Genomic DNA, 23524 nt, shown 5'->3' with positions numbered 1-23524 from the left:
ACGGAAACAGTACATTTTTCTTTTGATATTCAGAGCAATTAGTATTTGGAACATGAAACAACTCGTGGACACCAGGCCGTTTTGTTCATTGTAAATTACAATTAGTCACTCGTCGCCATAAATACACATGTTTTTATTACAGTTTATTGCTACATTGTGTTATACAGTGACTCATGTGCACAGTGCTCTATGTAAAATAAAGCTTGAACAACAATGTTTTAAAAACATAATTTTAATGCATCTGAACATCATATTTAATGCTTTTTAATACATTTAGCTAATTCGATTTAATTACTTTTAATGCTTTTTAATGGCCTGCGGAAATCCTGTTTTAATTGTAATGCTTTCTTCTATGTTCTTTGCCATTGCTATATGTACTGCATTGTCAATATCACTTACAAATTTGAGCTGAAAGTTTGGGAGATCCTGTTGTACAGTATGGCCAAATAAAGCAAATGCTATCTCCCATAAGACTTCAACAACTGACAAATAGTCAGCCGTCATTTTGGAATTATTTGGACAAAACGCTTGTCAGTCATGCACAAAGAAGCAGCCTACTATAGCAATCAAATATTCATGAGAAAAGTGTTATTTACTAACCGTCTATTCAAATGCAAGAGCTCCAACATAGCAGCACTAGCAAGTGGCCTGAGCCTGAGCCTGAGCCGTTGCGTGCCTCCCTCACACTCCTTCACCCACTCAAACTGACGTCTGCTGGCGCGGCGTCACGCACAGCCCGGCACGCACGCACGCTGCACAACGAGCGCACAAACCCACCTCATCCACACACGCGCGCGCACACGTTCGAACCCCCCCACCCGCCTCCCCCTCCAAAAAAAAAAAGCACACACCCGAACACATCACCTCCTACTTTGAGTCAACATTGTCATAGTTTGACTTACCGTTGTTGAGCGGGCCACCGTTCTCCTCATCCTCCGCCGGCCAGAGAGGTAGGAGAGCATGCGCCGTGACGCGTCCACGCTCCCCGCACTGAAGGCAGCCTTTGCCTGAGAAGCATCTGTCCCGCTGTCACGACAAGCGGTGCGTTCGCACGCGATGCTGTGTAAATCGGTCAAATTACTCTTATGTGCGAGGGCGCCGCTTGATTGGCGCGCCTCTCAGCCCATGGCGGATCTCGCGTCTAAAGACACAACGTGCACACACACACACACACGCACGGGTTATGTACTCTAAAAAGGAAACCTCGTAAATGTTAGAATGCCACTCGTGGGGGTTCTACTTCTTTGTTTTGGAACGTACCTCTAGGGGAGACGTGCTTTTGTCAAAGGGTGACGGGTGGAGTGTTCTAACATGTCAACAAAACATACTTGCAGCTTCAATTAATCAGGAAGAAAATGTAGTAGATCCGAGTTCAGCGTTACCTTCCCTGCGAACAAAGGTAAAGCATTAACAAGAGCGCGCAGACTGACCTCAGATCAGTGCGGACAATAGCCCGCCCCTTAGGAATGGAATGCGGGCGGTGTGTTGATTGACAGCGGCGATGGGCCAATCGCAAGTCGGGTAAGCGCCTCGTGGCCAATCGTAAACACGGGATACTTTCTACTACAACTTTTTCTCAGTTGGGAGCGGAACACAAGAAGTCACAAGAGCCTCCGCGGCTTGCGCTTTACTTGCCCGCACTGAGCTGTGGAAAACATGAGAACAAAGTGTGAAAACATCGGAGATGCGGTGAAATCATTTTTAATCGGATACTGCCTTGCTTTTAGCTCTGTTTGCATACGAGTCCACGGCCAAGAGGGTAAGTTAAATACTAGTTGAATTAGCTCCAATTGGGGTCTCGAGGCTTTCCCCCCCCCTGTAAGTTTGCTAGCTAGCAAGTGCTTGAAATGTTTAAACATACTTTCATTGTAAATAATATTTCATTCTTCTGCTCGAACTCACAACCAGACTGTAAAACTATATTTGCTACATTTACTATTGTATACTGTTCTGTAATGTCATCTCACTGTGACGTCAAAACATGCATTTCATTATCAATTGCGTAGATTAAGTATACACTAGTAGTGATTTATTACACTTTTGCATGTTGTTCTGTCATTTCAAGATTTTATTTTTTTGTTGATCACGTGTGACACATTCTTGACATACTCTTACCTTCATGTTTACCTGCAGCTATGAGTTTACCTTTCCAACACTGAAGTGGGATCCGTATGCCACATCAATAAGCATTATATCTTCATTATACTCCAGACTCAACAGTGCAATCAAAGTGTTATTTTTGGCCGGTCTCCCTGTGGCTTTGGTTTCCTCACGCCGGCTGATGATTAACTTCACAGTCACTTTTGCCATTGCTGGGAAATGGGCAGAGTTTTGTGGGGCCCACGCGCAGTGGTCAAAATAATATTTCCCCTCGAGTGTTATGTGATGATATCTTTACACAGGCTCCTTTGGTTTAAGACGGAGTTTGAATTTGTACGTAAATCGGAATATGCGGAATAGTCTACGATTAGCCTATGCTAGTGCAGTAGGTATATAGTTATATACACATCTAGAGCATGAATATAAAACAAAAAATATGAATATAAATATAAAAATCAAATGGAAAAAGTTAAGTACAGAGGTAACTGAGCATGCCTGAGTGTGTTGCATGAGAACGTATGCACCACACAAAGTTCATAACTTTCAAATGTCTTATGTCAGAAAAGTTGTATGTAAACTAGGCTGATTATAATTACCGGTGCCGATATTCGTCCTTGAAGAATCATACGGCGGATAATAGATCAATTTAAAACTGTTAACTATAGGGAATTATTTATTTCAATTTCCAATTAACTTTTATAAGAGAAGCTGCTTATCCTGGGAACGCTCTGCACCTTCCGTTTTTGTTTGAAATTAAGATAAGTCAATATGTAGCATTTCAGATATTTTGGAAAACTTTATTTACTGTCGAAAACAATAGGAAGCTATTTACTTGTTTTAAGTTTTTTTTGGGGGGCAGCTCCCTGAAATTTTGTTAGAATTTAAAAACAAAGCTCTGTATTAACTAAGATTTAGAAAAATAATAATAATAATAATATTTTTCAAATCTTAAAAGTTGTTCAATAAAAATGTGCTTTAAAAAATCAACAAAGTTAATAGTTGGAGGTTCTTGTTTTTTACGTCACTATTTCCCTTTTTAGTGAAAATGAATTCCGGCTCCAAATTTTAGTTATCAGCCTCCTTGACTACTGATAGGTATCGGCCCCCAAAAAACAACAACCAAAGACCCCTTATTAACCGTTTTGTAAAAACTAGCATTTTTCTTTTTCTTACGTCGCTGATCTTTCGAAACGGCCCTAACATCAAATTGGGTGAGTCGACCCAACAATTATACGCATTCAGTATCAATGCTGTAACAGAAACGGGCTTTTGTGTGTAATGGCGTGCAGTAAACCTGGGACAGAAGCATGACGTTTAACACACAACACTTGCTTTCTCCCAACATTTTATGTGAAAACAAGTGTCGCTGTCAAGCAAGTTTTCATCGCACATTAGATTATCTGATTGCGGGATGAAACTGTATATCGCTGTGGGAAAACGCACACAGTTGAGGGTCTTCACCTGGGTCAGTGTATAAGGTGAACAAGTGTTGGGTCAATATTTGCAGTGTCTCTGTGTAAAGAGGCTTTTCACTTCCTATGGAAAGATGGCATATTTTTCTTACCTCTGTAAATCATCTACAAGAGGTCTTCCTGTATGAACGGTCATTTAAAAAAAAAATAATAATTCTGTGTTACGTCGCAGATTGAATTCAAGTTAGTCAACCCATAAATTTTACTTGATACTATCAGAACTGTAACAGAGGCAAGATAGCCTGTAAAAGGCAAATATGGATGTCATATGAGGTTCTTTGATATGACAATATTTCGTCGCTGCTGTGCGAAAAACACTTCTGTCCATTTTTGTCTTTTATTTTTTATATTGATGTTTTGGAGATAAAACTGAGCAGACATCCCAAAAACATAAAAATTGATATATATATACAGTATATATATATATATTAAAGGAAAAAATGGACACAAGTGTTTTTCACATAGCAGCGACGATTTGTGGGTTTACTGTTAAAAAAAATTTTGTTACTTTTTTTTTATGGCACTGTTATGTAACATTAGGATTGTTGCGTGTAAAATGTAAAAAAATAAAATGTTATTATTTTTATTTTACATTTATATTATTTAAATAATTTTATTTAAATAATAATACTACTACTAATAATAATATTTGCATTTAAATATTTTATTATTTAAATGTTTATCTTCCATTGTAAATTTTTGTTTAAATGTTTTTGAGATGAAATTGAATAGACGTAAAAATGTAAAAATAAAATTTTTTTTTTTTTAAAAAATGGGGAAAAATGGACATAAGTGTTTTTCACATAGCAGTGACGATTTGTGTTTTTTATGTTAAACAGACTTTTTTAAAAAACTTTTTTATGTCACTATTATATAACATTATGATTTGTGCGTGTAAAATGTTTAAAAATCTAAATTAAATTTTTTTAATTTTACATTTGTACTATTTAAAGTGTTTAAATATTTTTATTTTAATAATAATAATAATAAAAAACATTTAAACATTTTATCATTTAAATATGTTTATTTTTTATTGTAAAATGTTTGCCTGAAATTTGTATAAAATTTTATTGCCACACTAGGCAGTGTAATGCGGTGTCGTACAGATGAGCATCCCGTCTGCTTGTGCGGACCTGTGAGGGCCTGCCAGCAAATCTGGAGCTTGGGTCTTGTTATGCCCAAATGAATCCGCTTTTCTGCAACCGTTCTTCTACATTTTCCAAACAGGTCAAATCAGGATCAAATGAGCTCATGTTTTGTTTTTTTGTTTTCGGGGAAAGGGGAAGATGATTTAGTCAAAGCACTGCTCACTAAAATAACCCTTCCCCTGGAAAGTGACAAATCCATTCTGGGTTGCCCACGGTTACTGTATGTCGCTGTGGCATTTTCCAGGAAATCCTTAGGGGGCTTGAAGAGGGGCAAAAACAGTGTAGAAGTTGGGGGCTGGTGTGTGTGTGTGTGTGTGCGCGGACACAGGGTGAGCACACAAGGTTATCCTGCAGTTTGAACTCAACAAATCTTAAATACCCTTATATGGAAGATGAAGACTAAAAGGATGAAGCTCAGACGATGACCAGTCTTTTGACCATTCCCGGACCACTTGACTACTTAACATATTGCTGCTGTTCCGCCCACGCAAAACCGACGTATCTGTGTGTGATCACTATGCGAATTGCTCATTTATTTCCTGTGGCCCACTGATGAGTTAGATCATCTAAATATTAGTGTTTGCAGTCTGGTTCTTGTGTTTGTCGCGGGAACAGATGTCAGTTCACAAGTCAGATGATGTCATCAATCTTGAAATCATTTGAAATTATAAAGGTTATGATGGTGTAGAAAAAAAAGGTTTTCTTGGTCTCATTTGTTACAAAATTGTGGCATTTTGAATAGGGGTGTGTAGACTTTTTATATATACACAATAGTCTGTGTGACCACTTCCCTTACAGATGGACTGTTATAAACAGGCTGCGGTTTACTGTGTGTGTTCTGAGAAGGCCTTTATTAGTCTTCCATTGTAGACCGGAAAGTGGTGGCAATGCAGAAGTGTCAAAAAGGTCTGCTTCTTAGAAGGCGAACGCTTACAAATCATGCAATCTGTTTAGTTATTCTATAAGAATATACTGTATGTTATGTCAGATCCAAATATCATTGCAGTTAATAAATAATAGGGTTGGGTATTGATTGTAATTTCCTCAATCGATTTGATTTTCATTCACAAAAGTTCCGTTTGATTTGATTTCGATCCGATTCGATTCACTTCAGTTCAATCTGATATTGATTAATTATGGAACATAATTTCTTAAATATCAAGGACATGATTAAAAAAAAACTCCACAATCATTACATTCCTAATTAAATTCTGCGGAGACAGTACCTGGTTAAATTATATCTTAATTAACTAATTCACTCCAATCATTTTCACTGAAGCAACCCACTTCGCTCCTGGCTATTTTAGTGGATTTTGACTGATTTTGCAAGGCCCACAGAATATTGTGTTCTATTGCTATAAAAACAAAAGAAAGATTAGGGTCTCTTCTTTCATCAGGAAAAAAAAGTATATTTCTATGTTTCCGTTTTGCAGCAATTAGCATTAGAATATAGCTTAAGTTTCATTATTATTCGCAAATCTGTTTAGAATTGTGAGTAAATGAGCTTTTTTGCAACATGGCCCTGGTTGATAAGTATAAGTCAGGTCTTTCATAAATGTAAGAAAATACTTTGAAATTCATGTGAACAGCAAAAAAAAAAAAAAAACAGTAAGATACAAAAATAAATCTGCCCTTAAATTTATATTTTTTTGTTAATTTATGGGAAAAAAAGATATAACTGATTCATGGATTTATGAATCGATATCACGCTCAAAAAGGAAAATCGATTCAATCTCAACCATTCGATTTTTTAAACCCATCCCTAATTAATAAGCACAAATGTGTGATATTTTACTGGATTAAATTCAATAAATAATTTGTAAATTGCTGCCAAATACTAATGAAATTTAAATTAATAGTTACCATTGAAATGCCGTTACTGATTAATAAGTAATTTGAGTTTAAATTTACAGTGGACTCTTATTGATGGGGGGGAGGGAAGGGAAGGGATCCCCCCCCCCTCCAATGCATTTGAATGGGTGTCAATTGTACACGGATTTTTGCTATTCTGTTTTTTTACCTGAAAAAAATCTTTGAAAACTCCCAATATTTGTTTTGCTTGGAAACCGACATTTTGCCCCCCAAATTATGATTTGTTTCCTTCTAGTTTTCGACTCGCTGGATCATCTTTATTTGTATGGTTTCAGGTGATGGTTGTGGACACGCGCTACTGGGCGCAGAGTCCGGCACCCTGGCCTCACAGAACTACCCGGGCACATATCCCAGTAACAGCTGGTGCAAGTGGAAGCTCCGCGTCCCGCAAGGGCGCACACTGCAACTTCTTTTTGGGGATTTTGACATTGAAAGTAGTCCCGATTGCGCTAATGGCTCTCTCGTCATCACAGACAACAATGAGCATCCCATCCTAGGTACGATTTTTCTCTTCCTCCACCAAATGTTTCTTTCCCATGCTATTAGAGACATTCCCCGTGCCAATTCGCCCAGGGCATGCCAATCTTTTGACACATTGCTGTAACAAGCTAACTCGGAGACACAAAGTTGTGTCCTGAAGGCAAACACATTTGGGCACTGAACCAAAAGGACGATTGAGAAATTGATGATAGAGGGATTGCACTGTTACATTGCCAGTTGTGTTTGTTACTGGATACCGTCGTACCTGAGTCATGACTGTGATGTTCTTTTTCTCTCTGCTGGGTTACGGCTTCCACAACGCTTGAAGCGAGTTAATTTGCAGACGCCTCATTCTACACAACACAAACAAATATAACCTTGCTCTGCAAAAAATCATACGGCCGATCCATTTAAAAAAGTGTTCAGGGTGGGGTGGGTGTCAATCAGAGAACTAATTATTTAAATGTTCATTGATGCTTCTGACCCTGGCTCCTTCTGTCTTTGTTTGAAATTCAAACTAAATAAGTAAAAAAAAAATAATAATAATAATTTAAACAACTTTATTTACTGTAGCAAACAATAGGGAGCTATTTACTTTTGAAGACATGCTAGCCCCTGGAAGATTCCTGAAGATTTTTTTTTAAACTCCCAATATTTTAGGAATCTTAAACGTTCAATAAACATATGCTTAAAAATAAAAATTTGAAAAAACGCTAGAGTTTGTATTTTTTAAGCCAATATTTTCCCATTTACTCTAAATGAATATCGGTTTCAAATATCGATTATTGCCGTCCTTGACTACTAATAATCGGTATTGGTATCGGCCCTGAAAAAAACCCCATATCAATCTATCTCTATTTACAATAGCTACCAACTACTTAACTCATTCACTCCCAGCCATTTTCACTGAAGCAACCCCCTTCACTCCGGCTCTTTTACTGGATTTTGACTGATTTTGCAAGGCCCACAGAATATTCTGTTCTGTATGTTCTATGCTGTACAAACATGGAACCTACCAAAATAAACATTAGTCTCTTCTTTCATCAGGAAAAAAAAAGCATATATTTTTATCTGTTTCCGTTTTGCAGTAATTAGCATTAGAATATAGCTAATTTCATCATTATTCACAAATTGGTTTAAAACAGTGGGGAAAAATAGCTTTTTTTTTGCAACATGGTACTGGTTGATCTCTTATACACTGCTGCCACCTGCTGGCCCTATTTTGTAATAACTACCATTGCTTTAAACATTCTCTTCAGTTCAGAGGCTGCATCAAAGTCTTCAATATGTTCCAGCATAAAAAAATAACATAAAAAACATATAAATACGCTTTTGGGATGCTTAAAACATTAAAAAATAGAACATATTTATACGTTTTTGGGAGCAAATGAGTTAACTGTGGCATTTAAGCACAAACTATGAATGTTAAATTTATGTTAAAACCGATTTAGAATCAGTACAGTACACATTATTTTTAAATAAATGAATCATTTAAATAAATATTTGTTGGGTTTATTAGATTAAAATCGTATTAATCCTGAATGACACACAAAAAAAAAGATTTTATTTTTGGGCCAGACCTAAAAAAAAAGAAAATAAGTTTTACCTACAAATGCAGTGTGTGGAACATTCCAAAAGTTTATGTACAATTTGGAGATCAACCAAAAAGTCAAAAGTTGGAGTTCAAACCATAATCTTTCCAGAATTCAGCTCAGAGTGGCCTTTTCTGATTTCCACGATGGCAAAGAGGAAAAGAATATAAAATTTACTGTGGTGTATGAAACTGTCTAGATTATTCATCATAATCATATATTTTGAAAGTATATTAGTCAACGTATGCATAACTGAAATATCTTTCTCATACAGGTCCAGTGTGCGGGAGACGGAATGCATGGCAAAAGAATATGACACTCGCTAGCAATGAAGTGACAATAACCTTCAAGTCGGGGTCACATCGGTCTGGACGGGGATTTTTACTGTCTTACGCCACAGACCTTTATCCAGGTATGTGCCGTCACACCTGTCGCTCTGAGCGGAATCAAAAATTGTTTTTACAGTATACTTTATTTGATCACAGTAGCCATTTTTCCTGGCAAGACTCGAATGCTGTGTTGTTCAGTGACGACTGATTCTCCTCTTAGGACCATCAATGTCCATGTGACAACGTCTACATGACGTATGTTGGATAAGGGACATCTTGTGTGGTTAGACCAAAAAAATATAAGGACTTTGTTTTTTTCCCTGCATCACGTGACAGGTCTGAACAAGAGTCTTATACTTAGTCTCCCCGGATGAGGTCATCCGGGCTGCGCTGCGTGTATCGCAGCTTCCCGTAGCTTGTTTGTGAAATCCGGCCATGTCTGGACGCACAAACCGCCGTCTGTTCAGCTGAGATCACACGAGAGCCAGTCGCCGTGCTCGTCAGTCAGCGCAACAAAAGGCTTTGCTCATCTCGACACTGATGGCCGCTCATCCCCTAATATAGCAACACACTGGGCTATCTCATGTCTGTGGACTAAAGGGAGGGAAGGGGGTGGGGGGGTTATTATGTAAGCCCTTGAATGCATACTTGCGTCTTCCTTTAAATTCCACTCTTGCTCAAATTGTCTTGTTTTTTTTCTACCTTGTTGTTGCAGATATCATCTCTTGTTTAAAACGAGGCTCGCATTTTAGCTCGCCACGTTTGAGGTTGGTCAATACTGCATGTTCCTCATCATTGTTAACTCATTCAAACCCGAAAACGTTTAAATACATTATGTATTAATACATTGTCCTTCACTCCCAAAAACGTATTTATACGTTTTTTTAAATATTTTTTTTATTTATTTATTTTTTTAATGTTAGATCATACAGAAGGCTTTGATACAGCTTCTGACATGAAGAGGTCGCTTAAAGGAATGGTAGTTATTACAAAAAATGGCCAGCAGGTGGCAGCAGAGTATAAGAGATCAACCAGGGCCATGTTGCAAAAAGCTCTTTTCCCCAGTGTTGTCAAGTTTTGTGAATAATGATGAAAATTAGCTATACTGTATTCTAATGCTAATTGCTGCAAAATGGAAACAGATAGACATTTTTTTTCCTGATGAAAGAAGAGACTCTAATCTTTCTTTTGGTAGGTTCCATGTTTTATAGAACACAATATTATGTGGGCCTTGCAAACTCTGTCAAAATCCAGTAAAACAGCCGGGAGCGAAGGGGGTTCAGTGAAAATGGCTGCGAGTGGATGAGTTAAAGAAGTAGAGTACCAAGAGTTGTCTTCTGCTTTTCAGTGTTTACTGTCCTGCCGGGTGTAAAAATGTGACGGGAGACATTTGGGGAGGTCCCGATCAAGGCTACCGAGATGTAAGTACACGTCATTTGAAAGTCAAGTCATAGAGTTGGTAATTGCTAAGCAGCTCAGGTCAGCTCACCGTAGTATCAATTACATCAATTCTGACCAGTTTAGCATTTCCAATACAAAAAATATAAACGTACGAGATGCAGGGCTGATGACAGTCCAGGGGGTCCTCTTTTACTGCTTACCAATGTTAGCATAACGTTAGCATAGCTTAGTGACACCTCATGTCTGGTATCCTTTTACGATGGAATTGTGTGCAGTACCAAAACGAACCACTACGCTCTTAGCGTGACAGTGGACGGTTACGTTAAAGGTAGCACAGGTTGTGTTTGAGCAATAAACATAACTACATGCATTAAGTAAAGCATTTAATAAATGTTTGCATTACGACATTGAGTATTTTTTCATGTCAAAATATTGGACTATTTTTTTTTTCATTTTAAATTATGCAAGTAATTAACTGATTAGAAAAAGAGGAGGGTGAGTGTGTGCAGTGGATCAAAAAATGTTGAAAACGTCCTCATAACATGACATGTTGAAATAATTGAAAATTTTCAATTAAGTGATTAATCAAAATTTGAGTATGTGATTCATCTGATTTTTAAAAAGTAATCATTTGACAGCGCTCGTGATTTTGCTAGATCTGCGCGTAAAAGTGGTTTGTTATTCGCCTCTGCCACAGACGTCGGTGCTGTGTAAATCTGCCGTGCACGCCGGAGCGGCGTCCGACAGTCTGGGAGGGCTCGTGAGCGTGAGTCGTGGGAGGAGCCTCACACTCTACGAGTCCACCTTCTCCAACGGGATCCTTTCTAAAACGTTCGTAAGCTGCTCTAAAAAAAAAATTATTTTAATCACAATATTCATCACTGCCAACGTCAATTTTTTTATGTTGCCTTTTCTCTGTACAGCGGTTCATTATCTGAAAAGAAGCTGGTGTTCACTCAAGGTACAGCCTCGAGTCACATGTTCTCATTCTGAAGTATGTTACTGTTTATAAATATTATTTCCTGGCTGTTTACAAAACATTTCAGCACCCCCGTAATGAACTACTTCCAGCAGTCCATCCTTTCCTCTGATTGCTCAACAGAATGTAACAACATCCTGGCAGTGTATGGTTTAAACGCCTCGTCTTTCGAGGACCGTGAAAGCCAAGCGCACAAATTTTCCTGGTCCACCAGAACGGTACATTCTGGTCATGAGGGGCTCGTCTGGACCGCAGGTTGGAACGATCCATCGCCGTGGGTGGAGCTTGGACTCACTGATAAAAGCTCCATCACAGGTAGGGCAGAAGCTGATTTTGGGAGTACAGGGAGTCCTATAGTTAGGGCGGAGTTTCGTTCCTACGCTGGCAATGTAACCCGAATTTCGACTTATGTCGGATTTCCCAATTAAAGTTGATATTTACATCAAAATACTTTGTACAGTAATATATATATATATATATATATATACACACACACATATATATATACACACATATATATATATATATACACACATATATATATACACACATATATATATATACACACATATATATATATATACACATAAATATATATACATAAATATATATACACATATATATATATACATAAATATATATACATATATATATATACATATATATATATATATATATATATATATATACATACACATATATATATATATATATACATATATATATACATATATATATATATACATATATATATACATATATATATATATATATACATATATATATATATATATACATATATATATATATATACATATATATATATATATACATATATATATATATATATATACATATATATATATATATACATATATATATATATATATATATACATATATACATATATATATATACATAAATATATATACATAAATATATATACATAAATATATATACATATATATATATATACACATATATATATACATATATATATATATACACATATATATATATATACACATATATACATATATATACATATATATATATATATATATATATATATATATATATATGCGCGACCGGAAAAGCCGGAACCAATATTTCGTGTTTCCGCACGGACATTCATTGCCAACGGACAGCAGAGCGGCGCTATAAACACGGATATTGTGACGCGCCTGTTGGACGTCCGTTGCCTGAAATAACTTTAAAATGGCGTGATTACCGTGGGAAATTAACGAAAAAGGAGGCGCTACGGACGAGGCACTAGTGATGGGAATTCCAGCTCTTATTAGGGAACCGGCTCTTTTGGTTCGGCTCACTAAAAAGAGCCAGCTCTTTCGGCTCCCAAATGGCTCTTTGGATTTTTTGTCGCTTAAATAAATATATTACCAACAACAATTTAAAACTATGCGCAATATGAATTACTAATGTGAAAAAATTGCACTATATCAAATGTTTGTTGTAAATAAAAACTCGACTATAAACTCAAATAGAAAGTGCAAACAAATTAGATTAACATTTAACTATTTACAAATGAACTGAAATAAGGTTTAACAATAACAATTTTCAAGTGAAACAACAGACAAACAGAATCGCACAGCAAAATCTAAATTAAAATGTGTAAAATAAAAATAAAATAAAAAATCAGCATCCAGAAAACAGTGTTCTTCAGCCAAGTTGTCAGAAGTGTGTCTCTCACTGAACTCAAAACAATCCAGAAGACAGGACACCATTTTGAAACTTTCAACAAAGGGACATGTAACTGAAAAGTAGGATGTGGTGGTTCTGGAAGTCCAGCTGTCCGTTGTTAGACAAACTGCTGTGGCTTTTTTAACCCTCTCTTGCAGTGAAGCACGTTCTTTGCCATACAGGCCCGGGATGATTTTTTGGGAGAGTGTTTTCCTACTTGGAAGTGCATACATTGGATTGAGTGAATGAATAAACCTTCTGAATCCTTTGTCCTCCACAACTGAAAATGGTTGGAAATCACATCACAATCATTTTAGCCAGTTCTTCATCAATTGCCTTCTGTCTTGCTGGAGTCGTTGACTTTTGCGAAAATTGACCCAGAGAGCTGTGGGTTGTAATTTTCCGTTGTTGTGGTGGTGCACTGGATGATGCTGAAGACACTGCAGCCGCAGCAGCAACAGTTGCAGTAGCACCTTCATTGTCAGGTTCATTTATTTGCCTTTTTTCCTCCAATTGAACTAAAGGATGAGTAGTTCTCCTGTGCCGGTGTAAATTGTTTGTAGAGCCTCCCCGATATGAAATTTTAGTCTTGCTGACTTTACACTCTGCCTTAGTTTTGTCAGTTGTTGTATTGAAATGTGTCCATATATTGCTGCGTTTTCTCTTGTCACTCATTTTTGAACTGTTTTTTTTTTTTACCTTTCCGTTTATACACGCGCTCTCCTCCTCTCTCTCGTCTCCTCCCTCCCGTTCGCGTTCGAGTGTGTGTGACTGCTTGCAGCGTGCTGTCGTGTGCCCCTCCCCCCTCTGCTGCTCAGCGCTGAGCAGCAGACACAGAGACGTCAGACGCACAGAGACGTCACACACGCCAACGTCATACTCACCAATCAAATGCAGCTTTAGAGAGAGAGAAAAAAAACGGCTCCCAGTCAGGAGCCGGCTCCCGTCGTTCACGTCAAAGATCCGGTTCGTTCGCGACTACTAGGCACAGGCGCCGTAAAGTCTGTACGACGTAGTTGCGCGTACGACGTAAACTGAGGACTATTGAGAACATTTTTACTTTTAATTTAGTGTAGCTCATAAACCACTATAATAAATGTAAAAGTGTTCCTCAAGATTATTCCACTTCTTCTCTCAGGAGTGATCACAACCGCATCGAGCGAGAACCACATCAAATCCTACACGCTACTTTTTAGCAGAGACAGGAAGAACTGGAAAGTTTACAAAGATGCTGTCAACAAAGAAGAAAAGGTTGGGTTTGATTAAATATTTGCTGATGTGTTTTTTGGAGAAGTTACCACTTAACTCTTTGACTGCCAAAAACGTTAAATAACGTTTAGTAAAATCCTATGGAGGAGTGCCAAAGACGTTAAGACGTTTGTTTCAAAACAGAAGTAAAACTAACCATTTTCTATTGTTGATTACTGAAAGACGGAATAAGGTAGAAACAAACTTTTATTTCTGATGAAAGATGAGAGTCCAATCTTTCATTTGGTAGTATGTGTGTTTCCATAGTCCAAACACATAATTTTCTGTGGACCTTGAAAGATCAGTCAAAATGCTTAAATCGGCTGGCACCCACAGCATCCCTTTTCTGAAAACGTCTGGCAGTCAAAGAGTTATTTTTGTAGCTCTTATTTTCCTCACAGGATGAATAAAAAAAAGCATCTCTTAATCTGTTACAAGGTGTTTGAGGCGTTTGCCGACAGTCACCCGAGGGTGCTCAACAGCCTGTTTCCTCCCGCCGTAGCTCGCTTCGTCCGCGTGCGGCCTCGGAGCTTTCATGGCCGAGCTTCGGCTCAATTCCAAATCCTGGGCTGCCCTGTCAAGGTCACGCCGAGGTCTCGCTCACCCGACGGTATGTATCGTCTATCTTTGATCTTTTTCTAGCTTTTCAGAATGTTTTTAACTGTCGTTTCGCCAAACAGAATCTACGTCCAGCAAAGGTGACGCAGCCATTCCAAACACAATCCCCTTTCCCACAGACGGTCCCGTTTTAGTGGAGTCCAGGCAGAGTGAGTGCATATACGGTTACTTGTTTGTCCATTGGCACATTTGGAAGCTTAGTCAAGGGCTGAATTCAAATGACTTACTTTTATGGCTGCGTAGGATCGGGTCAACCAGTCATCATCGCAGTTGGAGTGGGCCTCGGACTAATCATGTGCTTCGGATGTTTGTTGGCTGGAGTCTGGTGGAAGAGAAGGTTGTTTTCTTTTAATACACCAGGATTTTTTTTTTTTTTACACAATATTACATTTGAACTAATTCACTGCCATTGTCGGTTATAGACGTCAAAAATTCCTTTAACTATTTCTTTTAGTTTAACATTTTTTTCCCACTTTTGTTAACAAGAGTATGAAAACCTAGATTTTTTTTTATTGTATTAGAACAGATATAAAAATTTTGATCAAAAAAAAAAAAGTAAAGATGATCACATTTTTATTTTATTTTTTTAAAGAGAGATTATTAAAAATTAGGAACATCAGGCGATTAAAATTTGTAATCGGAATTCATCGCATGACTTCACTAGTTAACTCACAATTAATCACAAATTTTATATCTGTTCTAAATGTACAAAAAAAAAATCTTGTTTTTCATACTCTTGTTAACAAAAAGGGGGGGGGGGTTAAACTAATAGAAATTGTTCAAATGAATTTTTGACGTCTATAGCTGTCAATGGCAGTGAATGAGTTAAAGGGGAAGTCAACCCCAAAACATTTTTTGACAATAATATGCTCTATGCAGTCTCACTAGTCTAAATATGGTATTCTAGTTAACATTGTGTTAGTGGAATATGAGTTAAGCAGCAAAATCCAGCTGTTTTTATCAATCTCACGAGACTGCCATTTTGTCACTTGCTGTTGACTGAAGATGACATCACGGTTGGCAAAATGGCCGCCCCCTGAGATGGATAAAAAAAACAGCTGGATTTTGCTGCATACCACATAATCCACAAATGTAATATTAATCAGAATGTCCCGTTTTGACTAGTGACGTCACATATAACATATTATTGTCAAGAAATGTTTAAGGTTGACTTCCACTTTAACAAAACAGAGTTAATACAGGGAGTCCTCAAGTTACGAACGAGTTCCGTTCCTGCGCTGACGATGTAACCCGAATTTCTGCGTGAGTCGGAATTCACCGTTAAAGTCGAAATTGACTTAAATCTACCTACAAAATATTACAAAAAAAAAAAAAAAGATGCTGTACTAAAAAAAAAAAAAAAAAGAGGGCGAAAAAGCCAAAAATACTCCCGGTGCACAAACACAGACAAGTGCTTGCACTAGCTAAGCAGAAACACTGGGGGCCAAATGGCGGATGAGGGACAAAATGGCAGACAAGGCGCGGATGTGGTGAAGCCAAAACGTCGTGGGTCGAGTGCGTCGTAACTCGAGGATTCCCTGTACACTTCTCCATCTTATTTAAAAGGACATACATTTAAAAAAATCTATGAAATTTTAGGGGGGCTGGAATTCAGTTTATTATTTAGTGCTCCCCCCCCAAAAAATGGCTAGAAATGCCCATGACACTAGTGATTAGGTCGTTATTTTGCATGGCTGTTCTCCAGCTTCATATTGTGTATATTGAGATTATTTTATTTACCAATATAATTAAATAAAAGCTATTTCTGTATTTTTGATAAGGTGTTTGATGGGCAGTTTTTGTAAAGGTGGCTAAATGCTGCTTTTCCATAATTATGTAAAGACACTGATAATATATATATATCCCCCCCCCCCCCCCCCGCAAATCAAGCAGTATTAGCAGTAAATGTCTGTAATGTTTTTTTGTTCTGTTCCATGCAGGAAAAAAGCTTCCCAAATGAAGTACTCGGTGCCAACAAGTAAGTGTGCCGCTTCCCTCAACCTGCCAATGTCGTTTATTGAGGTTAAAGAGTAACAATGGCTGTGTGTTCAGCAGGTTGCCAGAGTTTCCAAGTGAAGACTCTCCCGTGCCCTCCATCGGAGCTCATCTCGTACCCTCTGGAGCGAAATATCCACGACGACCTACCCAGCCCCCCGCTCAATGGTCAGCATCATCTCTGACGAGCCTTCATTTTTCCCGCTGTAATCGGTCGCTGGGCTTCTGAGCTTCTGAGCTCCCTCCGTGGGCCGTCCATTCTTTAGCCCGTCACCCAGTCACTGTATAAACATTCCTTTCATGGCCCGCGGAGCCTCTCTGAAAGGGACCCTTGAATTGGCGCTCGATAATGGCCGCTCAGCCCCTCCTCTCAGAGGGGCCCCCTTCATTGCGGCTGATAAACAGGACGGAGGGGCGACGCTAAGACAAAGCAGCGTCCGGCACAGCCTGTCTAATTAAAAGGGTTCTGGGATTGAGGCTGTTGTGGGGGTCTGGGGCCCCCATGACACAAGCTAGGCAGAATAACAAGTGAGTGTGGGGGGGGGGGGTCAGCTAATGAAGATCAATGTTTGGCTGGTTTCCTACATATGACAGTGAGAGAGTGCACATGACGACCTGGTCGAGCCAGTTTATCAAGTGAGGCTGTTCCGCCACCGTCCTCTAGGTGGTGCTAATGTACAAAATGGCGGGTGGTACCAGTCAAAACACAGCCAGCTTTTTTCATGGCAAATTCTTGAATCATCTTTCCCCCACCCCTACTTAGCACCATCCATATTTTCCATTCAAAGAAAATTGGTTCCTCCTTTTGTGGAAAATTAGCGTTGCAAATGTCTAACCAACAGCTAAAAACGGGTACGACGGCGTATTATGGCTAGTACAAATATATATATATATATATATATATATATATATATATATATATTTTTTTTTTAGACTGTGAGGGCAATATTTTGAGAGAAAAAAAGCTTATAAAGTGGCAAATTTGCAACTTTAAAAAGTGACAGATTTTAAATCCGAAATTTACGAGAAATACACATAGCGTACAACTCTGATGTTAGTGCCAATACTTTTTGGTCATGTTTTCAGATAAGGAGATAATTGAAGATATATAATATATATAAGATATATAATTGAGATATAATTGCTTTAGCAGAGATTAACCATAAGCATTTGCACTTTGAAGCGTTGGGTACAGCCAGCGTTCAAAGACGCCTCACTTGGTGAAGGTCCACACCTTGAGGATCAAGCATTTAAGTTAATTTGTTCAAATGTATATTTACTTGTACATTTATGTTTCCAGAATTATTATTTCCACATTCATACTTTTTTTTTTTTTTAAATACTAGTAGTTAAGTTGATTGTTGATCATTCACTTGCATTTACCTAAAGTATGCTAGCTTCTGATTGGTTAGTCTTAGTCAGCTGATAGGGGATCAGGAAGTGGTGTCGCTCTAGTATGAAGTTTAAATTAAGAATAAATCAGTTTCCATCCTGCCTTTTCATTTTATAAATAGTGTTCCATTAACCACCAACGAATCCTCACATTAGATTATAGCTACGCTACGTGTATTTATTTTATTTATTTATTTGTTTTTTTCTCTGAATATTGCCCCCATCCTCTAAAAAAAAGTATGCCGTATATATACGTGGCCCTAATACACCTGAGTACTTCTATGTACAAGTAAATAACAGTCTGATGCCTAATCATCAGCTAGTGGCAGGAAGCTAAGACAAGCTAGCCACAAACTGGCTGGCGGTTAAGAATCACTGATCTGGGACACTATTTACATGCCTTTTTAGGTGCTACTGTTTTGGTTAGCAGCCAAATAGGCTCCTTAGTTAATGCAAACATTTCAGTGACAAACTAATGTAGAGGCAATATGGAATACAATCTATTTTGACCATATGTTTGTTTTTGTAGACTACGCCCAGCCCGCAATTGGACAGAAGGTGGGCTCTACATTCCGGCCCCCCTCTGACGAGGGCTACACAGTCCCCTTCACGTTCAGCCACTACGACTCCCCCGGCAACCTTCCTGAGTACGCGGAGCCGCTTCCGCCAGAGCCCGAATACGCCACCCCGTTCGGCGAGCAGGAGTGCGCACCCATGTCGGCATCGCCCGGCGCCCCGGGTAGCTACGACTGCCCCTCCCACAGGATGCTTCACAACGGCTACTGCACTCCCTCCCTCCACGCCAACGCGCCACGACCCGCCAACGTCGTCTACGCCGAGCCAAAGTCGTGTTACTCTTTATTGCAGCGGTACGAGGAACTTTTGTGAGAGCAACTCGCAAGAACTTGGATGGAATGCGCTGTCCGAAGCTGACACAGCGGAATCTCCAGTGACATAAGAACCCAAAGTTGATCACACAGTGATTATGGGAGCCGAGCGCACTATTGTGTCTGAAAGGAGAACAAAATGTAAACGTTACACAAAGAGAATGTGACTTTTTTGTAATTGATGAAAGAATGTTTTGGTCACAAGCTGCACTTTGAGAAAACTGTTTTACAGCAAAAACAAATCACGTAAGTGAATGCATTAGTATTTACAGTCACCTTTTCTTCCAACTGTGATGCACTCAGACTGACGTGGTGGTCATGTGCCATATGGTACCACTAGGTGGCTCTAGTGAGCTCTAAACATTGAACAGGTAGACTGGACAGTTGCTTATACACCAAGTGCAACATGCTTTTTGTTATGCTTATAATAAAAAAAAATACACAAAGGCACAATGGACATGTTAAGATTTTTCAATGTATTTGTGCTGAGAAAAAAAATTGTATAACATCCCCCCGCCCCTTTTTTTTTAACAAGCGCACAAACATGGATCACACACAAACACTGGAGATAAATATATATAAATGATTCACACTAACAATTACAAATAAATTGTGCTTATTTTGTTAATTTACAGCCGTTTTCCTCTTTTTTTCTTTATTTTTGCAACTACTAGTTGCACAAAAAATGTCTTAATTGACGAGTCATTGTAGAGTCATTTGGGGAATAATAAAAGAGACTTGTAAGGCACAATATAATTTTTTTTACATGTGAACACAACTGATCACTAAATCCATCACTGGTCACAACAAATTTAGATACATAACAGGTTTGACACCACTTTAAACACGATGCAGTGCCGTTCTACAACCACAATTAACAATTAAACACGTTGTCAAATGAATACAGAAACAGTATTGATGTCAGTAGATTGTGCTGGTGTAACTAATAATGTCACGTGAACGCACTGTATCCTTGCTGATACTGAGCAACAATGAGACTGGAGCTCATCCCATATTAATATTTGGGGGGGGGGGGGGTCATAACCCTGCAAGGCAGAACCTCCAAAGTCACCATAAAACAGACAATGTTTGAATCAACATTTTTTACATCATTAAATATCAAGCAGGTGCAAGGGGAGAAAAAAGACAGAACACTCAACTTCAAATCATTTTCTAACAGATGAGTATGTGTGATGAGAACACATACTGGGTTATTTGTGGTCAATTTATTGGCATGCACGATTTATTTAAGGCGTTTCTCCATATTTAGTGAGCAAAGGCACATATAGTATTTTACATAAGACAAATTTAAGGCACAAAATTGCATTAATTGCTCTATATACGCCACAGATAGATGAGAAAGACAATATTTGTAAAGCAAATTATTATTATTTCTTTACTTTTTAGGTAATTAAATCACTGATGTGCCATGGTTACGCCTCTGAGTTAGTTGTGAAATATACAAATGTGTCAATTGTTTGGCGATTATGTCTGGTCCTCCAGCTAATATGCTATATAAGCTAGCATCTGCTGGGTAAAACACGTTTGTGTGATTTTGTTATTTAATTCATCGTATTACTCAATATTGTAGTCAAACAGCATTTCACGTGTCATAATTAAGTGCTGTTATCCCCTAAAAATCATTTTATGTGGTAAATAAAGTGTCTACTTCGTGTTTAAGAAGAATTCCTACAAAAACAATGGATGGATGATTCTTTTGAGGACCACTAGAGGGAGCCCAAGTACTATCTCTGGTCCTCCAGCTAATATGCTATATAAGATAGCATCTGCTGGGTAAAACACGTTTGTTTGATTTTATTTAATTCATCGTATTACTCAACATTGTAATCGAACAGCATTTCATGTGTTATAATTAAGTGCTGTTATCCCCTAAAAATCATTTTATGTGGTAAATAAAGTGTCTACTTCATGTTTAAGAAGAATTCCTACAAAAACAATGGATGAATGATTCTTTTGAGGACCACTAGAGGGAGCTCAAGTACCACACACGCTTTGACAATTATTGCCTTGTACTAAACAATTTCCTTAGCCTATGAGTTTAAATTGAGTTTGTTTTTAAATATACATTGTGCAATGCAGTTGCTGTGCACAAGTGAAAGCATATAGAAAATTATTTTGCTGCAAGTGCTTTAGAAGCATTACAAGATGTTGTTTGAACTCCTTGTTTCGTTTGGTTTTTGAGGCAAACGGCACCCTGCCAGCATGTTTTAAGTCGAACCCCACTTTTTGGAGGTTCACCTATATTCTATGATGGAATGTCAAGCAATAATTTGTGTTTCCTAACAAATGTCTTTTGGCAACTATTTGGTTTTGTACCTTTAATACAAGACTTACTCTCCACTGTCAGGGGTGACGCCCTCATTTGTGCTTCCATCTTTAGGATCCCGCTCCTCCGCAGAGTAGTGCGCCACAGTCTGGTGTGTGTTCCGTGAAGGCGCGTCTTTAAAACGCAGACCGCAGTCCTCGCATTCGTAAGCCAGCCTCGTGCTCTCTCCCTCTGCCGGACACTTGCCGGCGTTCCCACCAAGCGGCGCAAATCCAGATTGACTCCCGCTCTGCGATGGAGCGTCGGGGCCGTGAGGCGCGTTTGGATTAGCGGGCGGATAAGTGCGAGGACGCCCAAGCTGCACCCCCGTGAGCCCCGATTGCTCCGGGGTTAAACCGTGGACCGTTTGGTTGTGGAAGCGGATGCCGGAGCGGTTGGAGAAGGCTTTTCCGCAGATGTTACAAACGAACGGCCGCTCGCCGGTGTGGATTCGGATGTGAATCTTGAGGGCGCCAGATTGGGTGAAGCACTTCCCGCACTGGCCGCAGCGGTAAGGCTTCTCCCCCGTGTGGATCCTCTGATGGGCTCGGAGCCCCGCCAGGTGGGGGAAGCCCCTCCCGCAGAAGCCGCAGGAGTACGGCCTCTCGCCCGTGTGGATCCGCCTGTGGATCTTGAGAGCGCCCGACTGGCTGAACCCCTTGCCGCATTCGCCGCAGGTGTACGGCCGGGCGCCCGTGTGCACGTGGAGGTGGATGCGCAGGTTGCTGTGCGAGTTGAAGGTCCGACCGCACTGCGTGCACAAGAAGCCGGACGGCTTTTGGCCGTGTTCGGTGCGCTGATGCTGCAGCAGCTGCGAGGGTTTGGAGAAGGACGCAGGGCAGTGCATGCAGGGGTGCGACGAGGGGGCCGTCGGCGGGCGGCCGCGCTCCTCGGGCACGCGCTGCTGCAGGCGGGACTGCAAAGACGCCAGGCAGGGGAAGGGAGGTTGCGGGCATGGCAGGCATGTGCTGATGGGGCAGTGGTGGTGGTGGAAGTGGTGGTGCGTGTGGCAGAACGCGGAGCAAGGGAACATGGAGGAGAGCGGGTTCAAGGAGGACAGTCGGGATGGGGGAGTTTCCGGGTCGGGCCTGCTCTCGGATGAGCCGCTTGGTTCAGGGCAGCTGTCGGGTGGGCTCAGTGGAAGAGGAGGGCTGGTGCTTGTGGAGGAAGGGCTGCGCTCTTTTGAAGCCTCCGAGTGTTGAAGTGAGGACGAGGCTTGTCTGGGAGAGGAGAAAGGGCAGCCGGGGCAGGTGCAGACATGGCGCATATCTAGCACACATGACAAGCACATATTTATTTATTTGGGATTTTTGTTTTGTTCAAGTCAAACACTCGATTTTCTGTCAAATGTCGCCATTTTTTTATTGGTCTTCCGCAGTATCAACTCGTTTCCTGAATGGCTATCAACCGTGCCACGTAACAACGACGCAGCCCGTGCCTCGGACGTAGTCGGTGTTTACCTTACAATATTATTGAAACGTTTATGAGCATATTACTGATGGAGAAAATAAATCATGAGAGAATAGCACTTTACCGTCACTGGCCTTGCTTTTCTTCAGCGCCGCATCGATCTTGTCGTGCATCGGTCGGGCTTGTTGGAGCAGATCCCCTCCTCCTAACATGCTCCACACGTTCAAAACGTCGTGCTGCTCCTTCGCGGAGCTCCCCGACGACATTAGGAGGTCGCCGATGAATTGGTGCATCTCCATCCAGTTGCTGTGGTCTGGCTGGATGGTGTAACACGGAGTGAAATGAGTGACAAGAGCTAGCAAGGCTGCTTGTTTTGGTGCTGGTGGTGGGGGACTTACATTGTCGCTGCCTTTGTCTTTGTCCATCCGTTTACACAAACACGACTGAATTCTAATCGTCTACTTTACTTTTAGGCAACCGTTACCGTACAAGAAACGCGACGAATTGAATACACAGAAAATTATTTTTGTTATGGTATTCGTATGAGCAATATCGCTGGCTAGCAGGACTTCCGGGC

General features: G+C 39.7%; 3 protein-coding genes across 7 annotated transcripts in view; 1 reads left to right on the top strand and 2 right to left on the bottom strand.

Moving 5' to 3' along the window:
• The window catches only part of LOC144057617 (glucocorticoid modulatory element-binding protein 1-like), a 15035-nt gene extending 13279 nt beyond the window's left edge, over positions 1 to 1756 (bottom strand). Inside the window, exons 1-2 of one of the 4 annotated variants that reach the window (XM_077575411.1) lie at positions 1261 to 1756; positions 903 to 1141 (exon numbers count right to left, since the gene is read on the bottom strand). Coding sequence is in view for 1 of the 4 variants with exons in the window: in XM_077575409.1 (XP_077431535.1) it covers positions 601 to 629 (29 nt within the window). In the remaining 3 variants the exon portion in view is untranslated. Of the gene's footprint in view, positions 1 to 600; positions 761 to 902; positions 1142 to 1260 lie in introns of those variants that run through there. The other 3 variants (XM_077575410.1, XM_077575409.1, XM_077575412.1) reach the window with 3 other exon arrangements.
• Positions 1577 to 19839, top strand: LOC144057616 (discoidin, CUB and LCCL domain-containing protein 1). Of its 2 annotated transcripts, none has more exons than XM_077575407.1 (15): positions 1577 to 1759; positions 6868 to 7089; positions 8939 to 9076; positions 9709 to 9760; positions 10342 to 10414; positions 11092 to 11225; positions 11318 to 11355; positions 11497 to 11688; positions 14210 to 14322; positions 14758 to 14929; positions 15000 to 15086; positions 15181 to 15274; positions 16878 to 16915; positions 16993 to 17100; positions 18854 to 19839. In XM_077575407.1, the coding sequence occupies exons 1-15, from the start codon at positions 1657 to 1659 to the stop codon at positions 19210 to 19212; spliced, it is 1923 nt and encodes a 640-aa protein (XP_077431533.1). In that variant the 5' UTR covers positions 1577 to 1656; the 3' UTR covers positions 19213 to 19839. The 2 variants fall into 2 exon arrangements, with proteins under 2 accessions (XP_077431533.1, XP_077431532.1); XM_077575406.1 differs by having other exon boundaries at positions 16990 to 17100.
• LOC144057618 (uncharacterized) lies at positions 19716 to 23524 on the bottom strand. Its single transcript, XM_077575414.1, has 3 exons — positions 23346 to 23524; positions 23072 to 23264; positions 19716 to 22806 (listed from the first exon to the last, which is right to left on the bottom strand). Exons 1-3 carry the CDS (start codon positions 23370 to 23372, stop codon positions 21563 to 21565), a joined length of 1464 nt encoding a protein of 487 aa, XP_077431540.1. The 5' UTR covers positions 23373 to 23524; the 3' UTR covers positions 19716 to 21562.

The sequence above is a fragment of the Vanacampus margaritifer genome, chromosome 9 (genome assembly GCF_051991255.1).
Source record: "Vanacampus margaritifer isolate UIUO_Vmar chromosome 9, RoL_Vmar_1.0, whole genome shotgun sequence".
NCBI lineage: Eukaryota > Metazoa > Chordata > Actinopteri > Syngnathiformes > Syngnathidae > Vanacampus > Vanacampus margaritifer.
Note: the sequence above shows the minus strand (reverse complement) of the source record. Positions and strands in the feature narration are given on the sequence as shown.

Bases quoted from the DNA above. Each gene is read 5' to 3' on its own strand.
- LOC144057616 (XM_077575406.1), top strand. From the start codon at position 1,657: ATGAGAACAAAGTGTGAAAACATCGGAGATGCGGTGAAATCATTTTTA. The intron at 10,415-11,091 runs GTAAGTACACGT...CCTCTGCCACAG, and splicing joins CCGATCAAGGCTACCGAGAT to ACGTCGGTGCTGTGTAAATC. The intron at 17,101-18,853 runs GTCAGCATCATC...TTGTTTTTGTAG, and splicing joins ACCCAGCCCCCCGCTCAATG to ACTACGCCCAGCCCGCAATT.
- LOC144057618 (XM_077575414.1), bottom strand. From the start codon at position 23,372: ATGGACAAAGACAAAGGCAGCGACAAT. The intron at 23,265-23,345 runs GTAAGTCCCCCA...TACACCATCCAG, and splicing joins AAGACAAAGGCAGCGACAAT to CCAGACCACAGCAACTGGAT. The intron at 22,807-23,071 runs GTAAAGTGCTAT...CATGTGTGCTAG, and splicing joins GAAAAGCAAGGCCAGTGACG to ATATGCGCCATGTCTGCACC.